The sequence below is a fragment of the Pseudophryne corroboree genome, chromosome 1 (genome assembly GCF_028390025.1).
Source record: "Pseudophryne corroboree isolate aPseCor3 chromosome 1, aPseCor3.hap2, whole genome shotgun sequence".
Classification (NCBI taxonomy): Eukaryota; Metazoa; Chordata; class Amphibia; order Anura; family Myobatrachidae; genus Pseudophryne; species Pseudophryne corroboree.
This window is the reverse complement of record NC_086444.1, coordinates 1044330612-1044354509: the sequence shown is the minus strand read 5'-3', so window position 1 is coordinate 1044354509 and position 23898 is coordinate 1044330612. Positions and strand designations below refer to the sequence as shown.

At 42.6% G+C, this 23898-nt stretch overlaps 2 protein-coding genes across 3 annotated transcripts; one reads left to right on the top strand and one right to left on the bottom strand.

Moving 5' to 3' along the window:
* Positions 1 to 5918: 5918 nt before the first annotated feature.
* Positions 5919 to 10719, bottom strand: LOC134924079 (putative nuclease HARBI1). Of its 2 annotated transcripts, XM_063920811.1 has the most exons (5): positions 9780 to 10719; positions 9324 to 9696; positions 8994 to 9015; positions 7151 to 7687; positions 5919 to 6024 (listed from the first exon to the last, which is right to left on the bottom strand). In XM_063920811.1, the coding sequence occupies exons 1-3, from the start codon at positions 10522 to 10524 to the stop codon at positions 9012 to 9014; spliced, it is 1122 nt and encodes a 373-aa protein (XP_063776881.1). In that variant the 5' UTR covers positions 10525 to 10719; the 3' UTR covers positions 5919 to 6024; positions 7151 to 7687; positions 8994 to 9011. The 2 variants fall into 2 exon arrangements, with proteins under 2 accessions (XP_063776881.1, XP_063776880.1); XM_063920810.1 differs by having other exon boundaries at positions 8994 to 9696; positions 9780 to 10718.
* Positions 10720 to 18826: 8107 nt separating this feature from the next.
* LOC134924063 (putative nuclease HARBI1) lies at positions 18827 to 23645 on the top strand. The gene is made up of 5 exons (XM_063920808.1): positions 18827 to 19764; positions 19850 to 20222; positions 20531 to 20552; positions 21859 to 22413; positions 23540 to 23645. Exons 1-3 carry the CDS (start codon positions 19020 to 19022, stop codon positions 20532 to 20534), a joined length of 1122 nt encoding a protein of 373 aa, XP_063776878.1. The 5' UTR covers positions 18827 to 19019; the 3' UTR covers positions 20535 to 20552; positions 21859 to 22413; positions 23540 to 23645.
* Positions 23646 to 23898: the final 253 nt, after the last annotated feature.

Genomic DNA, 23898 nt, shown 5'->3' with positions numbered 1-23898 from the left:
TTCTTCTACGCCGGCTGCATCAGCTCCAGTGTCACGCTTGCACCTGCCCGTGCCTAGCAAATATGATGGCAGTCCGAAGTTATGTCGCGGGTTCCTTAACCAATGTGAAATCCAGTTTGAATTATTATCACACAATTTCCCCACGTCAAGATCCAAGGTTGCCTACATTATCTCACTGCTCTCTGGTTCTGCCTTGAGTTGGGTGTCTCCTCTGTGGGAACGTGCTGACCCTCTGATGAACAACTACGCTGAATTTGTGTCAACCTTCAGACGTATCTTTGACGAGCCAGGTCGTGCAACATCAGCCTCTGCAGACCTTATTCAGCTTCGTCAAGGTACCCGGAGTATGGGGCAATATGTCATCCAGTTCCAGACGTTAGCCGCAGAGATTCAGTGGAATAATCAAGCCCTGGTAGCAGCCTTCTGGCATGGACTTTCAGATCGGATCAAGGATGAACTGGCAACCCGCGATGTCCCTGAGCAATTGCCTGAACTGATTTCTCTATGCATCAAGTTGGACTCTCGCATCCGCGAACGCAACAGTGAGCGTGCTCGTAGTGAGCCGCGCAAGTCAAGAATGGTACCTTCAGTACAATTTCAGCCTCCACCTTCTGATGAGCCTATGCAAATCAATAGGTCCCGTCTAACTCCTGAGGAGCGATCAAGAAGACTCCGTGAGAGATTGTGTCTTTATTGTGCGGCTGCAGGTCACCAGATCAATTCTTGTACAGTGCGTTCGGGAAACGCCAGATCCTGACTTGTAAAGGAGGAGTCAAGTTGGGATCTTCTAGACAAGCTCCTTCAAACCAAGACCTCATTCTTCCTGTGACTTTAGAGACTACAGATGGTCTTCAGTCTGCATCTGCGTTAGTGGACTGTGGAGCCGCAGGAAACTTCATCACTCAAGCTGCGGTAGATAAGTTTCGTTTGCCTATTTGCGAACTCTCATATCCAGTCTACATCACTGCAGTAGATGGTAGCTGAATCTCCAAGGGGAATATCTCTCACCAAACCAGACCAGTGGTTCTGGGAGTCGGGTTCCTGCATTCTGAATTAATAAAGTTTTTAGTTATTCCTCAGGCAACCCAGGAGATCGTGTTGGGAATGCCCTGGCTCCAACTACATAATCCGCAGATTGATTGGTCTACGTTACAACTCACTTCCTGGGGTTCGCATTGTCGCTAGTCCTGCTTAGCCCAAGTTTGTCCTATCAAGTCTTCTGAAGTCAAAACCCAGTCAAATCTTCCTGCGGCTTACCAAGATTTCTCTGACGTCTTCAGTGAAAAGGCCGCTGATGTTCTGCCGCCCCATAGAGAGTGGGATTGCCCCATTGACCTCATTCCCGGCAAAAAACCACCAAGGGGGCGTACCTATCCGTTATCCGTTCCTGAAACTGAGGCGATGAGCGACTACATCAGGGAGAACTTACAGAAAGGATTTATCCGTCCCTCATCTTCACCCGCTGGTGCGGGCTTCTTCTTTGTTAAAAAAAAGGATGGAGGATTACGTCCATGCATTGACTACCGGGGTCTCAATGACATTACCATCAAAAACAGTTATCCATTACCACTCATCACTGAATTGTTTGATAGAGTTAAGGGAGCCCGCATCTTCACCAAGTTAGATCTCCGTGGTGCTTACAACCTCATCAGAATCCGTAGTGGTGACGAATGGAAGACAGCTTTTAATACTCGAGATGGTCATTACGAGTACCTGGTAATGCCATTCGGGTTGAGCAATGCCCCAGCAGTGTTCCAGCACTTTGTTAATGAAATCTTCCGTGACGTTCTGTACAAATACCTCGTAGTTTACCTGGATGATATCCTCATCTTCTCCCAAGATCTCTCTTCTCATCGTCTGCAAGTCCGTGAGGTCCTCCGACGTCTTCGTGAGAACCGTCTCTACGGCAAATTATCCAAGTGTACCTTCGAAGTTCCCTCCATACCCTTCCTGGGGTATATAATTTCCGGATCGGATCTCCAGATGGACCCGACAAAGTTGGAAGCCATTGCCAATTGGTCCATTCCAAGTAGTCTCAAGTCTATTCAGCGATTCCTGGGATTCGCCAATTATTATAGGAAGTTTATCCGAGGATTTTCAACTCTCATCGCTCCTATTACCAACTTAACTCGGAAAGGGGCAGATCATTCCAACTGGTCAGAAGAAGCTTTAGCGGCATTTCAAAAGATCAAGCTGGCCTTTATGTCTGCTCCAGTTCTGTCTCAACCGGATATAAACAAGCCATTCGTATTTGCTTCGTCTCAAGTTTCTCCTGCTCCACCTCCTGGTAAGACTTTTGTTTCCCCAGAACTCCGTTCCAAGTTGCTGTCTTGGGCTCATCAGTCCAAATTCACTGGGCATCCTGGTGTCCTGAAAACTTTCAAGTTCCTCTCTGAGACATACTGGTGGCCGAAGATGAAAGTTGACATCAAAGATTTCGTGGCATCCTGCCCGAAGTGTGCGCAGCACAAGACTCCTCGACAATCTCCAGCAGGTCAGTTAGAACCATTATCTGTTCCCAGCCGTCCCTGGTCACACTTGTCCATGGATTTCATCTCTGACCTTCCCTCTTCTCAAGGATTCAATACCATCTGGGTTGTGGTTGACAGGTTTACCAAAATGGCCCATTTTGTACCACTCCAGGGTCTTCCTTCCGCACCAAAGCTTGCCCAAATCTTCCTACGGGAGATTTTCCGCTTACATGGACTACCCACTGAAATTATATCTGACCGTGGAGTTCAGTTTGTGGCAAGATTTTGGAGAGCCCTTTGTTCTGCCATGCAAGTCAACCTCAAGTTTTCGTCAGCCTACCACCCTCAGACGAATGGGCAGACGGAGAGGGTAAACCAAGAGTTAGAAACCTTTTTAAGACTTTATGTTTCGTCTTCTCAAGATGACTGGTTGGACCTGCTCCCATGGGCTGAATTTGCCCACAATTTCCGCTACCATACTGCTACAAAAACAACTCAGTTCTTTGCTGTATATGGACAACATCCCCGTGTTCCAGATTTTCAAGAACTTCCTCACATTGATGTTCCTGTTGCCACTGCTGTCTTGAGTCAGTTCTCTTCAACCTGGAGGAAGATTCATGCTTCTCTCAAGAAGGCTTCTAGCCGGTATAAGTTCTTTGCTGACCGCAAAAGACGTGCAGTTCCTAGCCTGAAACCTGGTGACAAGGTTTGGCGTTCCACCCGGAACCTCCGTCTCAGAGTCCCGTCGATGAAATTTGCACCACGTTTCATCGGTCCCTTTTCCATCGAAAGAGTCATCAGTCCTGTGGCCTACAAGCTCAAGTTACCACCTTCTCTACGAATACCTAATGCCTTTCATGTCTCTCTCCTCAGACCGTTAGTCCTGAATCGCTTCCAAAGAGCTCTTCCAGTCGGCCCCAAAGTGCGAACTCAGCGGGGCGTGGAGTTCGAGATAGAGAAGATTCTGGATTCCCGTTGCCGGTACGGTCGTCTACAATACCTTATCGACTGGTCCAGTTATGGTCCTGAGGAGAGAAGTTGGGTGAATTCGTCAGATGTCCATGCTCCAAGGTTAGTCCGTGTCTTCCACAGAACTCATCCTTCCAAGCCACGTGGGTGTTCAGTGCCCACCCATAAAGGAGGGGGTACTGTCAGGAATCGACTCACCACAGCCACATCTGTCCGTCGGTGCGGACTCCGTCCGGGGTCTCTACGTTCTGCTGTCGTCCGCTCCTCTGCCGCCAGACGTCATCCTGGGCCAAGGAACGCTCCTGTAACAGCGGGCGTGTGAGCACGCCGCGTTCCCGCCGGGCCGCGGCATGGGCGCCGCCATGACAGTCTCCATCGGTCAGAGTACGGCGGCCAATCCGGAGCTTGGCCGCACCTCCTTTTCCCACTCCAACCAATGTCTGCACACCAGGGGGTATATCAGGAGCTGCAGGGTGAGCCTGTGGTTGTCCTGAACTTTGTGTCACTCCTGCGACCCATGTGCCTGGATTCCTCCGTGTTCCTGGTTACCTACCTGTTCCTCCGTGTTCCTGGTTACCTTCCTGCATTTCCGTGGAACTACAAGCATCAGCAATCCCTGCATTTGTATTTGGCTCCACACCTATCTACAACCACTGTGTGCTTCAGCCTCAGCAGTAGAGACTCTCTCCAGGTGCATTCCATCACCTCACCTGTGAAGCAGCTTGCTAGCTGCCTGTGCCTAACGAACTACACTGTGGACTTCCACCTGAGTCTCCTGCATCTGCTACCAGGTTTGCTACACATTTATTACCATCTCTGCTGGCTCCACGTTTTAAACCATTCTGGTTCTCACACCAGTGAACTTATCTATCATTACCATTTCCTCCATAGACTCTCAGCTTCCAAGCTGCACCATTTCCATTGCATACTTTTTATTGTTTATTCCTGCACGTTATTCTGCTGCCTTATTGTGTGAACTTTTATGTTAATAAAACACCATTACGCTGATGCGCAGAAACCCAATCCAGCCTCCTCACTTCTTCCATCCTACCTCCACTGACCCACTAGCGCCCCCTCCGGGGACACAAGCAAAACCGAACCTGACACTTCCTGTAGGCCTTGCCCCTTTCTTGTACCAGGACCTGACAGAACTGTCTGTCTAAGTATGCCTAGATAGCGGCAGGCAGGACAGTAGTTGAAGGTGCAGCATTCAGTTGCGGCCAATAGTTACTAGGCACCTAACAACAGAATAAACAAGGCATGGGAATGCAGAACAAGAAGATGACTGTAACAGATGGCAATGGAGTCCAGAAAAGTTTGTGCTTTATGGAGGAAGAAAAGAGAGATGAGAAATAAAGGAGAGTGAGACTGTAGAAAAAAAAAGTCTGCAGAGATATTCTTTTCATATACGCTTGCTAAAGAAAAGAGGGATGAACACTCTTCCCTAAAAATCTTAAAAGCTGAGGTTAAGGATTAATTATGTAAAGCATCCTCGTTAAGAGGTCAAAAACTTTGCCTGCCACTGAAGACGTTAAGCTTCCAACTTGAAAGATACTTTAGTTAATAGAAAACACTGCTGGAAAGGAGACGAATGACCTATATTTAAATTCAGTTGTTCTGCTAAGTGGAAATGTGGGAACTGTAAGTTAAAGTGCAAATTGCCTGTCACCAAGTTATGTCTCTACTATTTAAAGAAAGTGTTAAAACCAACGTAAATAGAGAGATTAACTATTCTACATTATAGGCCCTCATTCCGAGTTGATCGCTAAGTTTTTCGGTCGCACAACATATTCGCAAAGTTGCGTTAATGTAGTAAATATGCGAACCTCCGCCCCCAACGTATTTTTGCACATTCGTACGCAGTATTACACAAAGTGGGCGTACGCCAAATGACATCGCAGTAATGCGAAACCATCGCAGCATTGCGAAATCATCGCAATAACACATACTTAATCGTAAAAATACTAAGTTTGAGTATATTTACAAAGTTTTGCGTAAAAGTGCACACTTTTAAGGTAAAACGCACAAAAATGTTTTTTTGGCCTATTAAGTGCAATGACACCTTTCCTTTTAAAGACCACAAGCCCTTTTCAATTACGAACCCAATTAGTGTAATGATTGATAATGTTCCAAAACAATTAAGTGTGAGAATAAAAAAAAATTAACACTTTGTTGCCATAATTGGCCATCAACATGTCAAAGTGTAAAATTTTTTTTTTTTTTTCACTTTTTTAATTTTTAAAGGTGTTGTTTGTGAATGAAGGTGTTTACATGTTTCTTAACACAATAATCTCCTTTTTTTTTTGGTAAAAATGTAACGTTAGATGTGTGTAATTTTTTGTACAAAACAAATTCTGCCTGCCAATCTGCTGATCCTTTTTTGCATTAATAAACACAACACCCGGTTAACTTTAATCAACTTTTTTATTTTTGTATTTGTTAATATTTTTTTTTTTTTACAAATCAAAGAATACAACTCAAGCAAATTTTTGCAAATGGTCCACACAATCCATCATTCCTTGCAGGTGTTGGCGCATGGTGTAAAGTATCCCTGAAAAACTTGTGGGATCTCCAACTGCAACATCTGAAATTAAGATGCAACACAAACATTAATAACTTAATTACATTACTTATTAGCCAAGCAAGGCGCAAAGCACACTTAAATGCTGGCATGTCCAAACTGCTGGACTCCAGCTGTTGTGAAACTACATATACCAGCATGCCTTTACACAGTTTTGTGGTCAGGGAATGGCAAAGCTGTGTCAGGGCATGCTGGGATGTGTAGTTTCTCAACAGTTGGAGTGCCGCAGTTTGGACAGGCCTGCTTTAATGGCAAAGTTACTACATCCTGCCTGTTTTATGGTACAATCATTAGCAGAACACACAAGCCTGCTCAGCCTTTTTATCAGATTTTAAAGTGTTCCAGACCATGTGTTACATTTACTACTATGTGAGTTATATTTAAGATGGAACGTTGCCCATAGCAATCAAGCAAAAATATGATTATTATATTGTAGAAGTGGATCCCAATTTTTTAAGTATAATCTTATTGATTGCTATGTCCGACATCCCATGTTAAAGATAACTACCATCTTCGTCAGTGTGACACCATGTTGGCATTCATTCCCATTTGTTGTTTTATTTGTTTTTTATTTTTAGTGGGTTGGTCCTGCATCATCACACTGCATATCCACATCTTCAGAAGGCCAACATATCATAGCATTCCCACACTCCATGAAAGCTGCCCTTACTAAATAAGTGCAAACATGTTTGACTTGAACACTTATTACTTTTGAGAATGTAACTTTCACACAAAAAAACAGTGTGTCATTAGGCTGCATAACAAAGTGAAGCATGTGATTTTTAAGTGTAAATATTCAGACTACACAGGCCCAAGTGTAAAAGGCAAACATACTAAACTCCACTCAGGTCTAACTGTTTCCCAGAAAAAGTAACACATATAAACCCTGTTCTCCTGGCAACCCTGGCTACCTAATGAGTGTCAACCTAGAGTGGACACACAAAACATTGCACACATACACACTGTACATATAATGACACTCACAAATATGTAAAGGCAACATGTACACCATGATGAAATTTTTAAATATTTTTCCAGGGTCCAAGAATTCAAACAGTACAACACTGCATGTTTTGGCATTGTAAGTGTAAGTGGGTAATCATTTTTTAAAAAATTAAAATATACTTACTTTCCACGGCAACATCCAGACTCCCGGAACGTTCGGCAGGGGCTTCCTCTGCCCATTCACTTGGTGGGGATGTTGGCTGGATGGGGGAAGGCGGCTGGATGGGGGAAGGAGGAGGGATTGGGGAAGGAGGAGGGATTGGGGAAGGAGGCTGGATGGGGGAAGGAGGCTGGATTTGGTCCGCAATTTCAGAGGGGGGGTCTGATTGAGAGGGCGAGGGGGGCGGAGAAAAAGTTAAAGCAATAGAGGGTGAGGGTGGTTCAGATTGTGATGTTGATTTTGAAGGAGAAGGGGTATGGGAAGGAGGAGAAGGGGTCCCAGAAAGAGATGGAGAGGTGTGGTGAGAAGGGGAATGTAAAGTGGAGTGGGCCAGGGAAGCTGATGGGGCCTGGGAAGATGAGGGGGACTGGGAAGCTGAGGGGGACTGGGAAGCTGAGGGGGAGTGAGAAGGGGAGGGGGAGTGAGAAGGGGAGGGGGAGTGAGAAGGGGAGGGGGAGTGAGAAGGGGAAGGGGGTGGGGAGTTTTGCCGTTGTTGTTGTCCTAGAATGATAATATTGTTCAAATTGTTCAAACATGATAAATTACATAGTAATCAATTTGTTTTATCAATGTTCTGTTCATTGTTAAATTATTTGTTTTGTTCCAAAGAAAAGCAAACATGTTAAGATCCTCTTCATGTTGGCCACAGCAAACAAAATGAGTCTAAAATTTAACTTTGAAGCTCATTCCTTAATCTAGGCAATTGAGTCATAGTGATTGGTCTCAGCAACATCACCAGATTACTATTCAAGGCACCTTATTATATAGCCTGCACTGATCAAGTATTGTGGATTAATTTCCTGCCTGCTTCTTATTTTTTGTAAACATGCACTTGTTTGGTGTTACTTTGCTACAGTCAGTACTGTTTTACCTAACCACACACAGTGTCCTAATTTCCATAAAAGGGCATTGCAGGTTGCAATTAGCCTACCACTTACTGTAAAATGTCTGCAAATCCAAGGGGTTTACAGCAGGTATTTAGTAGGCAATTGGCCAAAAGCATGTGCAGTGCAGGGGTGGCAGATATAACATGTCCCGAGAGAGTGTTTTTTTTTTTTATAATTTAAAATTATGGCCAGGGTAAATACATGCAGCTTTATTTTAGCGTTGCAAATTTTTGCACCTGATTTAACACACCCCACCCAAAACTTACTCTCTCTGCACATGTTACATATGCTTCCCCTGCAGTGCTCATTGTATTTAACAATTGTTACTTAAATTACGGAAGGCCAAAATTTGGAAAATAACACATTAGCACAATTTAGTGCAAAAAACTTATGTAAGGTAACTTACTTCGTGTATGCAGCGCACGGATTTGATGGCGGATCTCCGCCAACAAATCTGGAGTCCGCCTACGGAGATCACTCCACCTCCTTTCGAGCTGGATGATTGTCCGCCTGCTGCGGACTCGCGTCCGCAGCAGGCGGCGGACCTCCGCGTAGGCCTCGCGCTTCACCCGATTGGGGATGAAGCGCCCAACGCGGCCTACGCGGCGGTCCATCACCGCAACCAGCACGCGGAGCTCCCGCCTGGTGAACGGTGCTGCACGCATCATGGCAATGGCGTTTTCCTTATTTGGGCATATATTTATAGTGTCTGTTAGCATGTGATTGGTCAAAAATCTATGTTGTCATTTCTATTAACTTTATTGATCTTTGCAATGCTGTGAAAAGCAGAGTGTTATTTGGCACGAGCGTAAAAACGCAATAGCAGAAGCGAAAATGTTTGGTACACAAATTTAAGCAAACAAAACACACACAGAGACACAGACTTTAGTTACAAATACTAAACATATCTGTGTACTCACCACAGTTCGTGTGATCATTCAGCTGGACAGTCACAAAGTGTGAAACATTGAGTATCATTTGTTTGTGTGTTTGGTTACATAATCAGGATTTGATGATATAAAACAAATAAGGACACTATTTAGCAACATTACAGTATTTAAATTTCAAAATAAACATTGTAAGCTTAACGTGTTTTTGTATTTTGAACCAAAAACAATTACACATTCCAACACCACAAAATCCGTACCCAATCACTTTACAAGATCATACAAATTGAAATCATGGTTTATAAAACAGAAGCATACTGTGTTGTATTATTTGGGCAAATATAAAATATATAAACACTATACCTGAAATATTCTGCTACAATTCTTGCCCTCACTTGGCTCCCCCTCCGTGTCACACTCCCCCCACCGAAGCGTGGCACAACCCCTGGCTCCTCATCAGGCAATTCCTCTGCCTGAGGAAGCTCTACACTACTCCTTACCGCGATATTATGGAGTATTGCGCACAGGACCACTATTTTACTTGCCATCTCCGGCGAATACATGATGTCGCCACCAGTGCGGTGGAGAACACGAAACCGCCCTTTCAGGACACCAATTGTGCGCTCCACCAGCTGCCTAGTGGCAGTAAGCGCGGAGTTAAATGCCATCTGTGGTCCTGGCCTGGGATTACGGTAAGGAGTCATGAGCCAGGGGGTGCAAGGATATCCACGGTCTCCTGTTGGAATAAAAGCAAAAATTTAGATCTTAAAATTTTAAATTTTTTTTTTTTTAATCAAAAATATTTGAGCAACAACTCACCCAATAACCACATGTCTGGTCGTTGACTTGATCTTAATCTCTGCCATATCCCTGATTGTCTAATGACATACGCATCATGGGAACTTCCAGTAAACTTTGCGTTCAGGGAAAGGATCTGGAGGGATGGCCCACAAACAACCATTACATTCAGAGAATGAAACAGTTTCCTGTTTCTATAAATTTCTTCATTATGTTTTGGTGGCTGAATAGCTACATGTGTGCCATCCACAACCCCAATAACATGTGGGAAGCGACTACCACCTTCCGCAAATTGCCGCTTCACCACATCTAGGGCACCAACATCCAAAGGCATAGCAATAAATTGCTTAACACGCTTGAGGAAAGCCTGGCAGACACGTCGCAGGACCTTACTGAACTGGCCCTGCGACATGCCAACCAGGTCTCCAACCACATGCTGGAATGATCCTGTGGCCAAAAAATGTAACACTGCAAGGAATTGTGTCAATGGTGGTATTGCTGTAGGATACCGAATTTCAGACTCCAGATCACTCTCTATTATGGAGAGAGTGTCTAGGATTAGATGTGGTGGCAGCCGGTATCTACGCACCACCACATCATCTGGCATCCCAAAAAGTCTGACACGGGTTCTGAAAATTGGTGGCCTAGCACGCCTCCGTTGCCTTGGTTGATGAGGAGCCGGCTGTGGTTGTGGGGCTGGCGGTTGGGGTGGGAGTGCTGGCGTGGGTTGGGGAGGTAGGGCTTCTGCCGCAATATGTATTGACATCACACACTTTTTGGAGAGAATGTTAAGAAATGTAAAAAAAAAATAATTCAAAGTTTTCCAAAATTTTACACAATAACTGTTTTTACAATTGTGGTGTCAACTTACTGCAGGAGCGTACATTTTTTCTGTGTTGAATTCATGTCCAAAATGCAAAAATAAAAAGCAAATAAAACTAAATTTAATATTTGGATATAAAAAACATATATTAATGCAAAAAAACTTTATTAAAAAAAAATAAAAAAAAAAATAAGAAATTTAGTACCTAGTCCAGGAAAGACAAACACTACTTTGCAGATCAATCCTGGAAAACCCAAACACTTTGTTTAGCAAACTTTAAAAAAAAAATAATAATAATTTTAACAAACACAAACAAGCACCAACACAGGCCAAGGACACTTACCTGCTCCTAAAGAAATAAAGTCTTGTTTTTGTGGACCACACCCAAAAATGAATACAAAATTGGTTTTTCTCAACAAAAAATAAACTCCTACAAGAGAACACAAATGACAGTCAAAAACAGCATACAGACACTTCCAACAAACAAGCTCCAACACAGGCCAACGACACTTACCTGCTCCTAAAGAAATAAAGTCTTGTTTTTGTGGACCACACCCAAAAATGAATACAAAATTGGTTTTTCTCAACAAAAAATAAACTCCTACAAGAGAACACAAATGACAGTCAAAAACAGCATACAGACACTTCCAACAAACAAGCTCCAACACAGGCCAACGACACTTACCTGCTCCTAAAGAAATAAAGTCTTGTTTTTGTGGACCACACCCAAAAATGAATACAAAATTGGTTTTTCTCAACAAAAAATAAACTCCTACAAGAGAACACAAATGACAGTCAAAAACAGCATACAGACACTTCCAACAAACAAGCTCCAACACAGGCCAACGACACTTACCTGCTCCTAAAGAAATAAAGTCTTGTTTTTGTGGACCACACCCAAAATCGAAAAAAAATTTGCTTTTTCTCACCAAAAAGTAAACTCCTACAAGAGAACACTAATGACAGTCAAAACAAAGAAGCACGGGAATATTTTCACAAATGGACTTGCAAAATATATATGTGTTATAAAAATTAAAATATTAAAATGTATTAAAAAAACTTGCCAACACAAAAAAAAACAAAAAAAAAAGAATACTCACAAACGAAAATACCCACAAAAAATGCCACTGTCTATATTCAAAACGCAAAGAAAAGGACAAAGGTATGCTTGACAATTACTCACTCTGCCAATTCCACTATCACCTTCCCGCACAAGCCAACAACTCAAACGCCAAACTACCAACACTTACAGCATGCACAGTAGGCCCTTAAATAAGCAGTGCAATCATTCAACAGAATAACAGTGTACACCTGTGTGAATTAACGAGTCGCACGTAGGTATATAAGCGCACACACCTCGGCGTACACACGTCATCACAAACATGGCTTCTCGTGAGCAAATCGCAGCAGAGATAGACCGCATTGCAGAGCAGCAGATGGCATTGCAGAAACAACGGCTAGAGTGTCAAAGGCGCTTGTTAGAATACGCCTCTGCGGAGGTTAATGCAGGACCTAGTACTCTGCAAATTTCTGCTTCTGAACCTCAACAATTGAGTGTGGATACCCTGCCACACACACATAGTGAGCAAACTGAGGGAGAATTGACTTTAGCCACACAAACACAGCAGACAGAAGCTGCTAGTGAGGAGGAAGATGGAGATGACCAACCTGAAGAAACCTCACAGGCTACCTCCAGACGGAAAAAAAGACAGCCTGCATTCACTAAGAGGGAGTTGCGTGTCTTGGTCACGCAGGCCATGTCCAAAATACATAGGGGCCCCAAAAACATGGGGGCTGCTTCCAAAGAACGCATCTGGAGAGACATCACAAAATCTGTGAATGAAGTTGGCTCTGTCGTCAGAACATCACAGGAAGTGAGACGACGGTAAGTGCATCTTGACAATCCTTTTTCTGTGCTAAGTTGCATAAAAAATGTAGTTACATGTCATGTTATGTCTAGCAAACACAAGCAGAACATGTGTGCTATATATTTACTTTGAACAATAAGAAGACTCAACTTTTTCCCTCTTTCACAATATTTATGTAGGTGGGCCGACTTCAAATCCCGCCTGAAGGCAAAGAGGGCTGCGGAGTGGAATGCCTCAAGGGCAACAGGGGGGGGACCACCTGTCGCTGTGGAGTTTACTGACTTGGAGGAGATGGCGATGGCCTGTGTGAGTTATGAGGAGGGCCAAGGGGTGTCTCATATGGACACGGACCTGCCTGAGATTCTGACGGGACATGACTTGGAAGGTAAGTTTACACATGTATTTGTCTGAAATTTGAACTGTATTAATAATCTTAAACTAATTTTGACTCCAAATTTTCCCCCACACATTCTTCTATTTGCTTGCCACAAAACACAGCACAGGGGGGTGAACAGTTTGAGTCACAGGCCGGTTATGTGGTTGAGGCTGAGGTGGAGGGACCTAGTGGGTCTGCCAGTGTGGGCCAACAAAACCCACCTATGCAGGTTCCTACTGGCCCCCCCACCCAACCCTCTGCTATCCCGGAGATCCTGCTTGAAATTGCTAGGTATGGTGAGAGCCTAAACACATTTCAAGACGGGGTCATCCGGGAGGTAAGCCAGATAACTGTCCGGCTCACTGAGATCCGAACCTGTGTTGAGCAAGGTGTTGCTCAACTCTGCCAAAGTCTGGCAGAGATCAGGCAGGCCCAAGAACAACTGGCCTCCTCAAACCAAAGCCTTGCAACTAACATCTTGCAAGGGCTCCAGGCCATCGCTGTCTCCCTTGCCCACAGTGGCAGAGAGCCAACCACATCGGCTCCCTCCCCTGCCCCTGCCCAGGAAGAACAGGACACTGGGCAGGCCCAACGAAGGTCACTCCGCAGACCAAGCAAAGAAGATCAGCCTCAGGCGGGGCGAAAAAGAAGAAAGTGATGTCTCTCCAGATGGGCAGCACCCATGTTTTTGTAGTTGCCTCTATGTTATTTTGGACTTGGCTTGTGTGGCCAGAATGGATCACTCCCTCTTAGTGAAATGACTTTTTTCTGTTTGGAGGAATTGTAGCCTGTGAGTTTCTTTTAAAAAACAACAGAGCCATCTTCCTCTCACTAGTGTGCTGTGTATTGTTGTGTTTGTGTGGTGGATACTAATTATTTCTCAGTTTGTGTCAAATTTTTGTGTGGCAGGGTGTGAAATATGTTGAATTTATGAATTTATAAGATACTTTTGTCAGAAGCAGAAATTTGCAGAGTACTGAGTTCTGCTATATAATTTTTGTCAGTGCCATCTGCTTGGTGCTTGGTCTATCTCTGCCTGTGAGACTCATGTGGAGCCATGTTTAAATGTTGGATAATATTATTACTGTAATAAAAATTAAAAAAAAAAAATGTGTGCAATTTCTTGAAGGTAATGCATTAGCAAAATCTTAGTTACCAAAAGATTAGGTCAACATATAGACACTTGGTGACCAATCTGCTAATTCTCCTTAAAATTAAACAAAAATGTTAAAAAAGGTATGTTTTGCACCACACTTTAATGTCCATATTAATAAAACAGACACGACAACTTGATAAAATATCTTTGGACAACATGACATCATTGAAAACATTGACAGATGTTAAAAACATATATTATTGTGACTTTTAAAAATAAAACATAGTGTATGCGGCATTATGTGGGTGTTGGTTAATTAATCAGAATGTTGCAGAATTATATAACTTTAAATAAAAATGTAACTTGTTTGTATTTAGTAGTCTAACACACATTAAAACATTTCGTCACAATGCTTACACACCAAGTTAAACACAAATAACAACCTTATTTCACAGTGTGTGAGATTAATATGTGAGTAGAATAAACATGTAATGTGTGTTCAGTCAATTGCTGGTTGGTAACTTTCATGTGCTCAGTAATTAACAAGTAATTGAACATCAGATGAATGTGCTCTCCAATTAACTGCTAATTACTGCATACACACTTGTACCAGTACTTCGCAAATGTAGAGTAACTGCAGACCAACTCGGAATGAGGGCCTGAGTTAGTGGACTGTTTAGAATAAAAACAATAATGTGAAATACTATAAAGCAAAGGCCCTCATTCCGAGTTGATCGCTAAGAGTCATCGCATCGCAAATGTCCGAAATGTAAGTATCTGCGCATGCGCAAATGCGTGATTACGCATGCGCGAAGACATACGTACGACAACTGTGCAAAATTACTTTGGGAAAAAAAAGCCGTAACTGCCAAACGAAAACGAGGAGTGGCGTGGGCGTGGCGGAGGCGAGACTTCGCAATGCTCCGACATGGGCGTGAAAGTGGGCGTACTGTGTGGGAGTATGCAACTTGCAATGGGCGTGTTTTTCGCAAATAAACTTTGTCGCTGTTAAAACTAACATAGGAAACCGTAGCAACATTCACGCAGCAGCAGAGTAGGTCTGCAGTTACTCTACATTTGCGAAGTACTGGTACAAGTGTGTATGCAGTAATTAGCAGTTAATTGGAGAGCACATTCATCTGATGTTCAATTACTTGTTAATTACTGAGCACATGAAAGTTACCAACCAGCAATTGACTGAACACACATTACATGTTTATTCTACTCACATATTAATCTCACACACTGTGAAATAAGGTTGTTATTTGTGTTTAACTTGGTGTGTAAGCATTGTGACGAAATGTTTTAATGTGTGTTAGACTACTAAATACAAACAAGTTACATTTTTATTTAAAGTTATATAATTCTGCAACATTCTGATTAATTAACCAACACCCACATAATGCCGCATACACTATGTTTTATTTTTAAAAGTCACAATAATATATGTTTTTAACATCTGTCAATGTTTTCAATGATGTCATGTTGTCCAAAGATATTTTATCAAGTTGTCGTGTCTGTTTTATTAATATGGACATTAAAGTGTGGTGCAAAACATACCTTTTTTAACATTTTTGTTTAATTTTAAGGAGAATTAGCAGATTGGTCACCAAGTGTCTATATGTTGACCTAATCTTTTGGTAACTAAGATTTTGCTAATGCATTACCTTCAAGAAATTGCACACATTTTTTTTTTTTAATTTTTATTACAGTAATAATATTATCCAACATTTAAACATGGCTCCACATGAGTCTCACAGGCAGAGATAGACCAAGCACCAAGCAGATGGCACTGACAAAAATTATATAGCAGAACTCAGTACTCTGCAAATTTCTGCTTCTGACAAAAGTATCTTATAAATTCATAAATTCAACATATTTCACACCCTGCCACACAAAAATTTGACACAAACTGAGAAATAATTAGTATCCACCACACAAACACAACAATACACAGCACACTAGTGAGAGGAAGATGGCTCTGTTGTTTTTTAAAAGAAACTCACAGGCTACAATTCCTCCAAACAGAAAAAAGTCATTTCACTAAGAGGGAGTGATCCATTCTGGCCACACAAGCCAAGTCCAAAATAACATAGAGGCAACTACAAAAACATGGGTGCTGCCCATCTGGAGAGACATCACTTTCTTCTTTTTCGCCCCGCCTGAGGCTGATCTTCTTTGCTTGGTCTGCGGAGTGACCTTCGTTGGGCCTGCCCAGTGTCCTGTTCTTCCTGGGCAGGGGCAGGGGAGGGAGCCGATGTGGTTGGCTCTCTGCCACTGTGGGCAAGGGAGACAGCGATGGCCTGGAGCCCTTGCAAGATGTTAGTTGCAAGGCTTTGGTTTGAGGAGGCCAGTTGTTCTTGGGCCTGCCTGATCTCTGCCAGACTTTGGCAGAGTTGAGCAACACCTTGCTCAACACAGGTTCGGATCTCAGTGAGCCGGACAGTTATCTGGCTTACCTCCCGGATGACCCCGTCTTGAAATGTGTTTAGGCTCTCACCATACCTAGCAATTTCAAGCAGGATCTCCGGGATAGCAGAGGGTTGGGTGGGGGGGCCAGTAGGAACCTGCATAGGTGGGTTTTGTTGGCCCACACTGGCAGACCCACTAGGTCCCTCCACCTCAGCCTCAACCACATAACCGGCCTGTGACTCAAACTGTTCACCCCCCTGTGCTGTGTTTTGTGGCAAGCAAATAGAAGAATGTGTGGGGGAAAATTTGGAGTCAAAATTAGTTTAAGATTATTAATACAGTTCAAATTTCAGACAAATACATGTGTAAACTTACCTTCCAAGTCATGTCCCGTCAGAATCTCAGGCAGGTCCGTGTCCATATGAGACACCCCTTGGCCCTCCTCATAACTCACACAGGCCATCGCCATCTCCTCCAAGTCAGTAAACTCCACAGCGACAGGTGGTCCCCCCCCTGTTGCCCTTGAGGCATTCCACTCCGCAGCCCTCTTTGCCTTCAGGCGGGATTTGAAGTCGGCCCACCTACATAAATATTGTGAAAGAGGGAAAAAGTTGAGTCTTCTTATTGTTCAAAGTAAATATATAGCACACATGTTCTGCTTGTGTTTGCTAGACATAACATGACATGTAACTACATTTTTTATGCAACTTAGCACAGAAAAAGGATTGTCAAGATGCACTTACCGTCGTCTCACTTCCTGTGATGTTCTGACGACAGAGCCAACTTCATTCACAGATTTTGTGATGTCTCTCCAGATGCGTTCTTTGGAAGCAGCCCCCATGTTTTTGGGGCCCCTATGTATTTTGGACATGGCCTGCGTGACCAAGACACGCAACTCCCTCTTAGTGAATGCAGGCTGTCTTTTTTTCCGTCTGGAGGTAGCCTGTGAGGTTTCTTCAGGTTGGTCATCTCCATCTTCCTCCTCACTAGCAGCTTCTGTCTGCTGTGTTTGTGTGGCTAAAGTCAATTCTCCCTCAGTTTGCTCACTATGTGTGTGTGGCAGGGTATCCACACTCAATTGTTGAGGTTCAGAAGCAGAAATTTGCAGAGTACTAGGTCCTGCATTAACCTCCGCAGAGGCGTATTCTAACAAGCGCCTTTGACACTCTAGCCGTTGTTTCTGCAATGCCATCTGCTGCTCTGCAATGCGGTCTATCTCTGCTGCGATTTGCTCACGAGAAGCCATGTTTGTGATGACGTGTGTACGCCGAGGTGTGTGCGCTTATATACCTACGTGCGACTCGTTAATTCACACAGGTGTACACTGTTATTCTGTTGAATGATTGCACTGCTTATTTAAGGGCCTACTGTGCATGCTGTAAGTGTTGGTAGTTTGGCGTTTGAGTTGTTGGCTTGTGCGGGAAGGTGATAGTGGAATTGACAGAGTGAGTAATTGTCAAGCATACCTTTGTCCTTTTCTTTGCGTTTTGAATATAGACAGTGGCATTTTTTGTGGGTATTTTCGTTTGTGAGTATTCTTTTTTTTTTTGTTTTTTTTTGTGTTGGCAAGTTTTTTTAATACATTTTAATATTTTAATTTTTATAACACATATATATTTTGCAAGTCCATTTGTGAAAATATTCCCGTGCTTCTTTGTTTTGACTGTCATTAGTGTTCTCTTGTAGGAGTTTACTTTTTGGTGAGAAAAAGCAAATTTTTTTTCGATTTTGGGTGTGGTCCACAAAAACAAGACTTTATTTCTTTAGGAGCAGGTAAGTGTCGTTGGCCTGTGTTGGAGCTTGTTTGTTGGAAGTGTCTGTATGCTGTTTTTGACTGTCATTTGTGTTCTCTTGTAGGAGTTTATTTTTTGTTGAGAAAAACCAATTTTGTATTCATTTTTGGGTGTGGTCCACAAAAACAAGACTTTATTTCTTTAGGAGCAGGTAAGTGTCGTTGGCCTGTGTTGGAGCTTGTTTGTTGGAAGTGTCTGTATGCTGTTTTTGACTGTCATTTGTGTTCTCTTGTAGGAGTTTATTTTTTGTTGAGAAAAACCAATTTTGTATTCATTTTTGGGTGTGGTCCACAAAAACAAGACTTTATTTCTTTAGGAGCAGGTAAGTGTCGTTGGCCTGTGTTGGAGCTTGTTTGTTGGAAGTGTCTGTATGCTGTTTTTGACTGTCATTTGTGTTCTCTTGTAGGAGTTTATTTTTTGTTGAGAAAAACCAATTTTGTATTCATTTTTGGGTGTGGTCCACAAAAACAAGACTTTATTTCTTTAGGAGCAGGTAAGTGTCCTTGGCCTGTGTTGGTGCTTGTTTGTGTTTGTTAAAATTATTATTATTTTTTTTTTAAAGTTTGCTAAACAAAGTGTTTGGGTTTTCCAGGATTGATCTGCAAAGTAGTGTTTGTCTTTCCTGGACTAGGTACTAAATTTCTTATTTTTTTGGTTTTTTTTTTTTAATAAAGTTTTTTTGCATTAATATATGTTTTTTATATCCAAATATTAAATTTAGTTTTATTTGCTTTTTATTTTTGCATTTTGGACATGAATTCAACACAGAAAAAATGTACGCTCCTGCAGTAAGTTGACACCACAATTGTAAAAACAGTTATTGTGTAAAATTTTGGAAAACTTTGAATTATTTTTTTTTTACATTTCTTAACATTCTCTCCAAAAAGTGTGTGATGTCAATACATATTGCGGCAGAAGCCCTACCTCCCCAACCCACGCCAGCACTCCCACCCCAACCGCCAGCCCCACAACCACAGCCGGCTCCTCATCAACCAAGGCAACGGAGGCGTGCTAGGCCACCAATTTTCAGAACCCGTGTCAGACTTTTTGGGATGCCAGATGATGTGGTGGTGCGTAGATACCGGCTGCCACCACATCTAATCCTAGACACTCTCTCCATAATAGAGAGTGATCTGGAGTCTGAAATTCGGTATCCTACAGCAATACCACCATTGACACAATTCCTTGCAGTGTTACATTTTTTGGCCACAGGATCATTCCAGCATGTGGTTGGAGACCTGGTTGGCATGTCGCAGGGCCAGTTCAGTAAGGTCCTGCGACGTGTCTGCCAGGCTTTCCTCAAGCGTGTTAAGCAATTTATTGCTATGCCTTTGGATGTTGGTGCCCTAGATGTGGTGAAGCGGCAATTTGCGGAAGGTGGTAGTCGCTTCCCACATGTTATTGGGGTTGTGGATGGCACACATGTAGCTATTCAGCCACCAAAACATAATGAAGAAATTTATAGAAACAGGAAACTGTTTCATTCTCTGAATGTAATGGTTGTTTGTGGGCCATCCCTCCAGATCCTTTCCCTGAACGCAAAGTTTACTGGAAGTTCCCATGATGCGTATGTCATTAGACAATCAGGGATATGGCAGAGATTAAGATCAAGTCAACGACCAGACATGTGGTTATTGGGTGAGTTGTTGCTCAAATATTTTTGATTAAAAAAAAAAAAAAATTTAAAATTTTAAGATCTAAATTTTTGCTTTTATTCCAACAGGAGACCGTGGATATCCTTGCACCCCCTGGCTCATGACTCCTTACCGTAATCCCAGGCCAGGACCACAGATGGCATTTAACTCCGCGCTTACTGCCACTAGGCAGCTGGTGGAGCGCACAATTGGTGTCCTGAAAGGGCGGTTTCGTGTTCTCCACCGCACTGGTGGCGACATCATGTATTCGCCGGAGATGGCAAGTAAAATAGTGGTCCTGTGCGCAATACTCCATAATATCGCGGTAAGGAGTAGTGTAGAGCTTCCTCAGGCAGAGGAATTGCCTGATGAGGAGCCAGGGGTTGTGCCACGCTTCGGTGGGGGGAGTGTGACACGGAGGGGGAGCCAAGTGAGGGCAAGAATTGTAGCAGAATATTTCAGGTATAGTGTTTATATATTTTATATTTGCCCAAATAATACAACACAGTATGCTTCTGTTTTATAAACCATGATTTCAATTTGTATGATCTTGTAAAGTGATTGGGTACGGATTTTGTGGTGTTGGAATGTGTAATTGTTTTTGGTTCAAAATACAAAAACACGTTAAGCTTACAATGTTTATTTTGAAATTTAAATACTGTAATGTTGCTAAATAGTGTCCTTATTTGTTTTATATCATCAAATCCTGATTATGTAACCAAACACACAAACAAATGATACTCAATGTTTCACACTTTGTGACTGTCCAGCTGAATGATCACACGAACTGTGGTGAGTACACAGATATGTTTAGTATTTGTAACTAAAGTCTGTGTCTCTGTGTGTGTTTTGTTTGCTTAAATTTGTGTACCAAACATTTTCGCTTCTGCTATTGCGTTTTTACGCTCGTGCCAAATAACACTCTGCTTTTCACAGCATTGCAAAGATCAATAAAGTTAATAGAAATGACAACATAGATTTTTGACCAATCACATGCTAACAGACACTATAAATATATGCCCAAATAAGGAAAACGCCATTGCCATGATGCGTGCAGCACCGTTCACCAGGCGGGAGCTCCGCGTGCTGGTTGCGGTGATGGACCGCCGCGTAGGCCGCGTTGGGCGCTTCATCCCCAATCGGGTGAAGCGCGAGGCCTACGCGGAGGTCCGCCGCCTGCTGCGGACGCGAGTCCGCAGCAGGCGGACAATCATCCAGCTCGAAAGGAGGTGGAGTGATCTCCGTAGGCGGACTCCAGATTTGTTGGCGGAGATCCGCCATCAAATCCGTGCGCTGCATACACGAAGTAAGTTACCTTACATAAGTTTTTTGCACTAAATTGTGCTAATGTGTTATTTTCCAAATTTTGGCCTTCCGTAATTTAAGTAACAATTGTTAAATACAATGAGCACTGCAGGGGAAGCATATGTAACATGTGCAGAGAGAGTAAGTTTTGGGTGGGGTGTGTTAAATCAGGTGCAAAAATTTGCAACGCTAAAATAAAGCTGCATGTATTTACCCTGGCCATAATTTTAAATTATAAAAAAAAAAAACACTCTCTCGGGACATGTTATATCTGCCACCCCTGCACTGCACATGCTTTTGGCCAATTGCCTACTAAATACCTGCTGTAAACCCCTTGGATTTGCAGACATTTTACAGTAAGTGGTAGGCTAATTGCAACCTGCAATGCCCTTTTATGGAAATTAGGACACTGTGTGTGGTTAGGTAAAACAGTACTGACTGTAGCAAAGTAACACCAAACAAGTGCATGTTTACAAAAAATAAGAAGCAGGCAGGAAATTAATCCACAATACTTGATCAGTGCAGGCTATATAATAAGGTGCCTTGAATAGTAATCTGGTGATGTTGCTGAGACCAATCACTATGACTCAATTGCCTAGATTAAGGAATGAGCTTCAAAGTTAAATTTTAGACTCATTTTGTTTGCTGTGGCCAACATGAAGAGGATCTTAACATGTTTGCTTTTCTTTGGAACAAAACAAATAATTTAACAATGAACAGAACATTGATAAAACAAATTGATTACTATGTAATTTATCATGTTTGAACAATTTGAACAATATTATCATTCTAGGACAACAACAACGGCAAAACTCCCCACCCCCTTCCCCTTCTCACTCCCCCTCCCCTTCTCACTCCCCCTCCCCTTCTCACTCCCCCTCCCCTTCTCACTCCCCCTCAGCTTCCCAGTCCCCCTCAGCTTCCCAGTCCCCCTCATCTTCCCAGGCCCCATCAGCTTCCCTGGCCCACTCCACTTTACATTCCCCTTCTCACCACACCTCTCCATCTCTTTCTGGGACCCCTTCTCCTCCTTCCCATACCCCTTCTCCTTCAAAATCAACATCACAATCTGAACCACCCTCACCCTCTATTGCTTTAACTTTTTCTCCGCCCCCCTCGCCCTCTCAATCAGACCCCCCCTCTGAAATTGCGGACCAAATCCAGCCTCCTTCCCCCATCCAGCCTCCTTCCCCAATCCCTCCTCCTTCCCCAATCCCTCCTCCTTCCCCAATCCCTCCTCCTTCCCCCATCCAGCCGCCTTCCCCCATCCAGCCAACATCCCCACCAAGTGAATGGGCAGAGGAAGCCCCTGCCGAACGTTCCGGGAGTCTGGATGTTGCCGTGGAAAGTAAGTATATTTTAATTTTTTAAAAAATGATTACCCACTTACACTTACAATGCCAAAACATGCAGTGTTGTACTGTTTGAATTCTTGGACCCTGGAAAAATATTTAAAAATTTCATCATGGTGTACATGTTGCCTTTACATATTTGTGAGTGTCATTATATGTACAGTGTGTATGTGTGCAATGTTTTGTGTGTCCACTCTAGGTTGACACTCATTAGGTAGCCAGGGTTGCCAGGAGAACAGGGTTTATATGTGTTACTTTTTCTGGGAAACAGTTAGACCTGAGTGGAGTTTAGTATGTTTGCCTTTTACACTTGGGCCTGTGTAGTCTGAATATTTACACTTAAAAATCACATGCTTCACTTTGTTATGCAGCCTAATGACACACTGTTTTTTTGTGTGAAAGTTACATTCTCAAAATTAATAAGTGTTCAAGTCAAACATGTTTGCACTTATTTAGTAAGGGCAGCTTTCATGGAGTGTGGGAATGCTATGATATGTTGGCCTTCTGAAGATGTGGATATGCAGTGTGATGATGCAGGACCAACCCACTAAAAATAAAAAACAAATAAAACAACAAATGGGAATGAATGCCAACATGGTGTCACACTGACGAAGATGGTAGTTATCTTTAACATGGGATGTCGGACATAGCAATCAATAAGATTATACTTAAAAAATTGGGATCCACTTCTACAATATAATAATCATATTTTTGCTTGATTGCTATGGGCAACGTTCCATCTTAAATATAACTCACATAGTAGTAAATGTAACACATGGTCTGGAACACTTTAAAATCTGATAAAAAGGCTGAGCAGGCTTGTGTGTTCTGCTAATGATTGTACCATAAAACAGGCAGGATGTAGTAACTTTGCCATTAAAGCAGGCCTGTCCAAACTGCGGCACTCCAACTGTTGAGAAACTACACATCCCAGCATGCCCTGACACAGCTTTGCCATTCCCTGACCACAAAACTGTGTAAAGGCATGCTGGTATATGTAGTTTCACAACAGCTGGAGTCCAGCAGTTTGGACATGCCAGCATTTAAGTGTGCTTTGCGCCTTGCTTGGCTAATAAGTAATGTAATTAAGTTATTAATGTTTGTGTTGCATCTTAATTTCAGATGTTGCAGTTGGAGATCCCACAAGTTTTTCAGGGATACTTTACACCATGCGCCAACACCTGCAAGGAATGATGGATTGTGTGGACCATTTGCAAAAATTTGCTTGAGTTGTATTCTTTGATTTGTAAAAAAAAAAAAATATTAACAAATACAAAAATAAAAAAGTTGATTAAAGTTAACCGGGTGTTGTGTTTATTAATGCAAAAAAGGATCAGCAGATTGGCAGGCAGAATTTGTTTTGTACAAAAAATTACACACATCTAACGTTACATTTTTACCAAAAAAAAAAGGAGATTATTGTGTTAAGAAACATGTAAACACCTTCATTCACAAACAACACCTTTAAAAATTAAAAAAGT

What these genes read in the sequence shown, in the direction of transcription:
- LOC134924079 (XM_063920810.1), bottom strand. Translation starts at nt 10,524, where the DNA reads ATGTCAATACATATTGCGGCAGAAGCCCTACCTCCCCAACCCACGCCA. An exon ending in ACCAGACATGTGGTTATTGG is followed by an intron (nt 9,697 to 9,779) that starts GTGAGTTGTTGC and finishes TTATTCCAACAG; the next exon opens with GAGACCGTGGATATCCTTGC.
- LOC134924063 (XM_063920808.1), top strand. Translation starts at nt 19,020, where the DNA reads ATGTCAATACATATTGCGGCAGAAGCCCTACCTCCCCAACCCACGCCA. An exon ending in ACCAGACATGTGGTTATTGG is followed by an intron (nt 19,765 to 19,849) that starts GTGAGTTGTTGC and finishes TTATTCCAACAG; the next exon opens with GAGACCGTGGATATCCTTGC.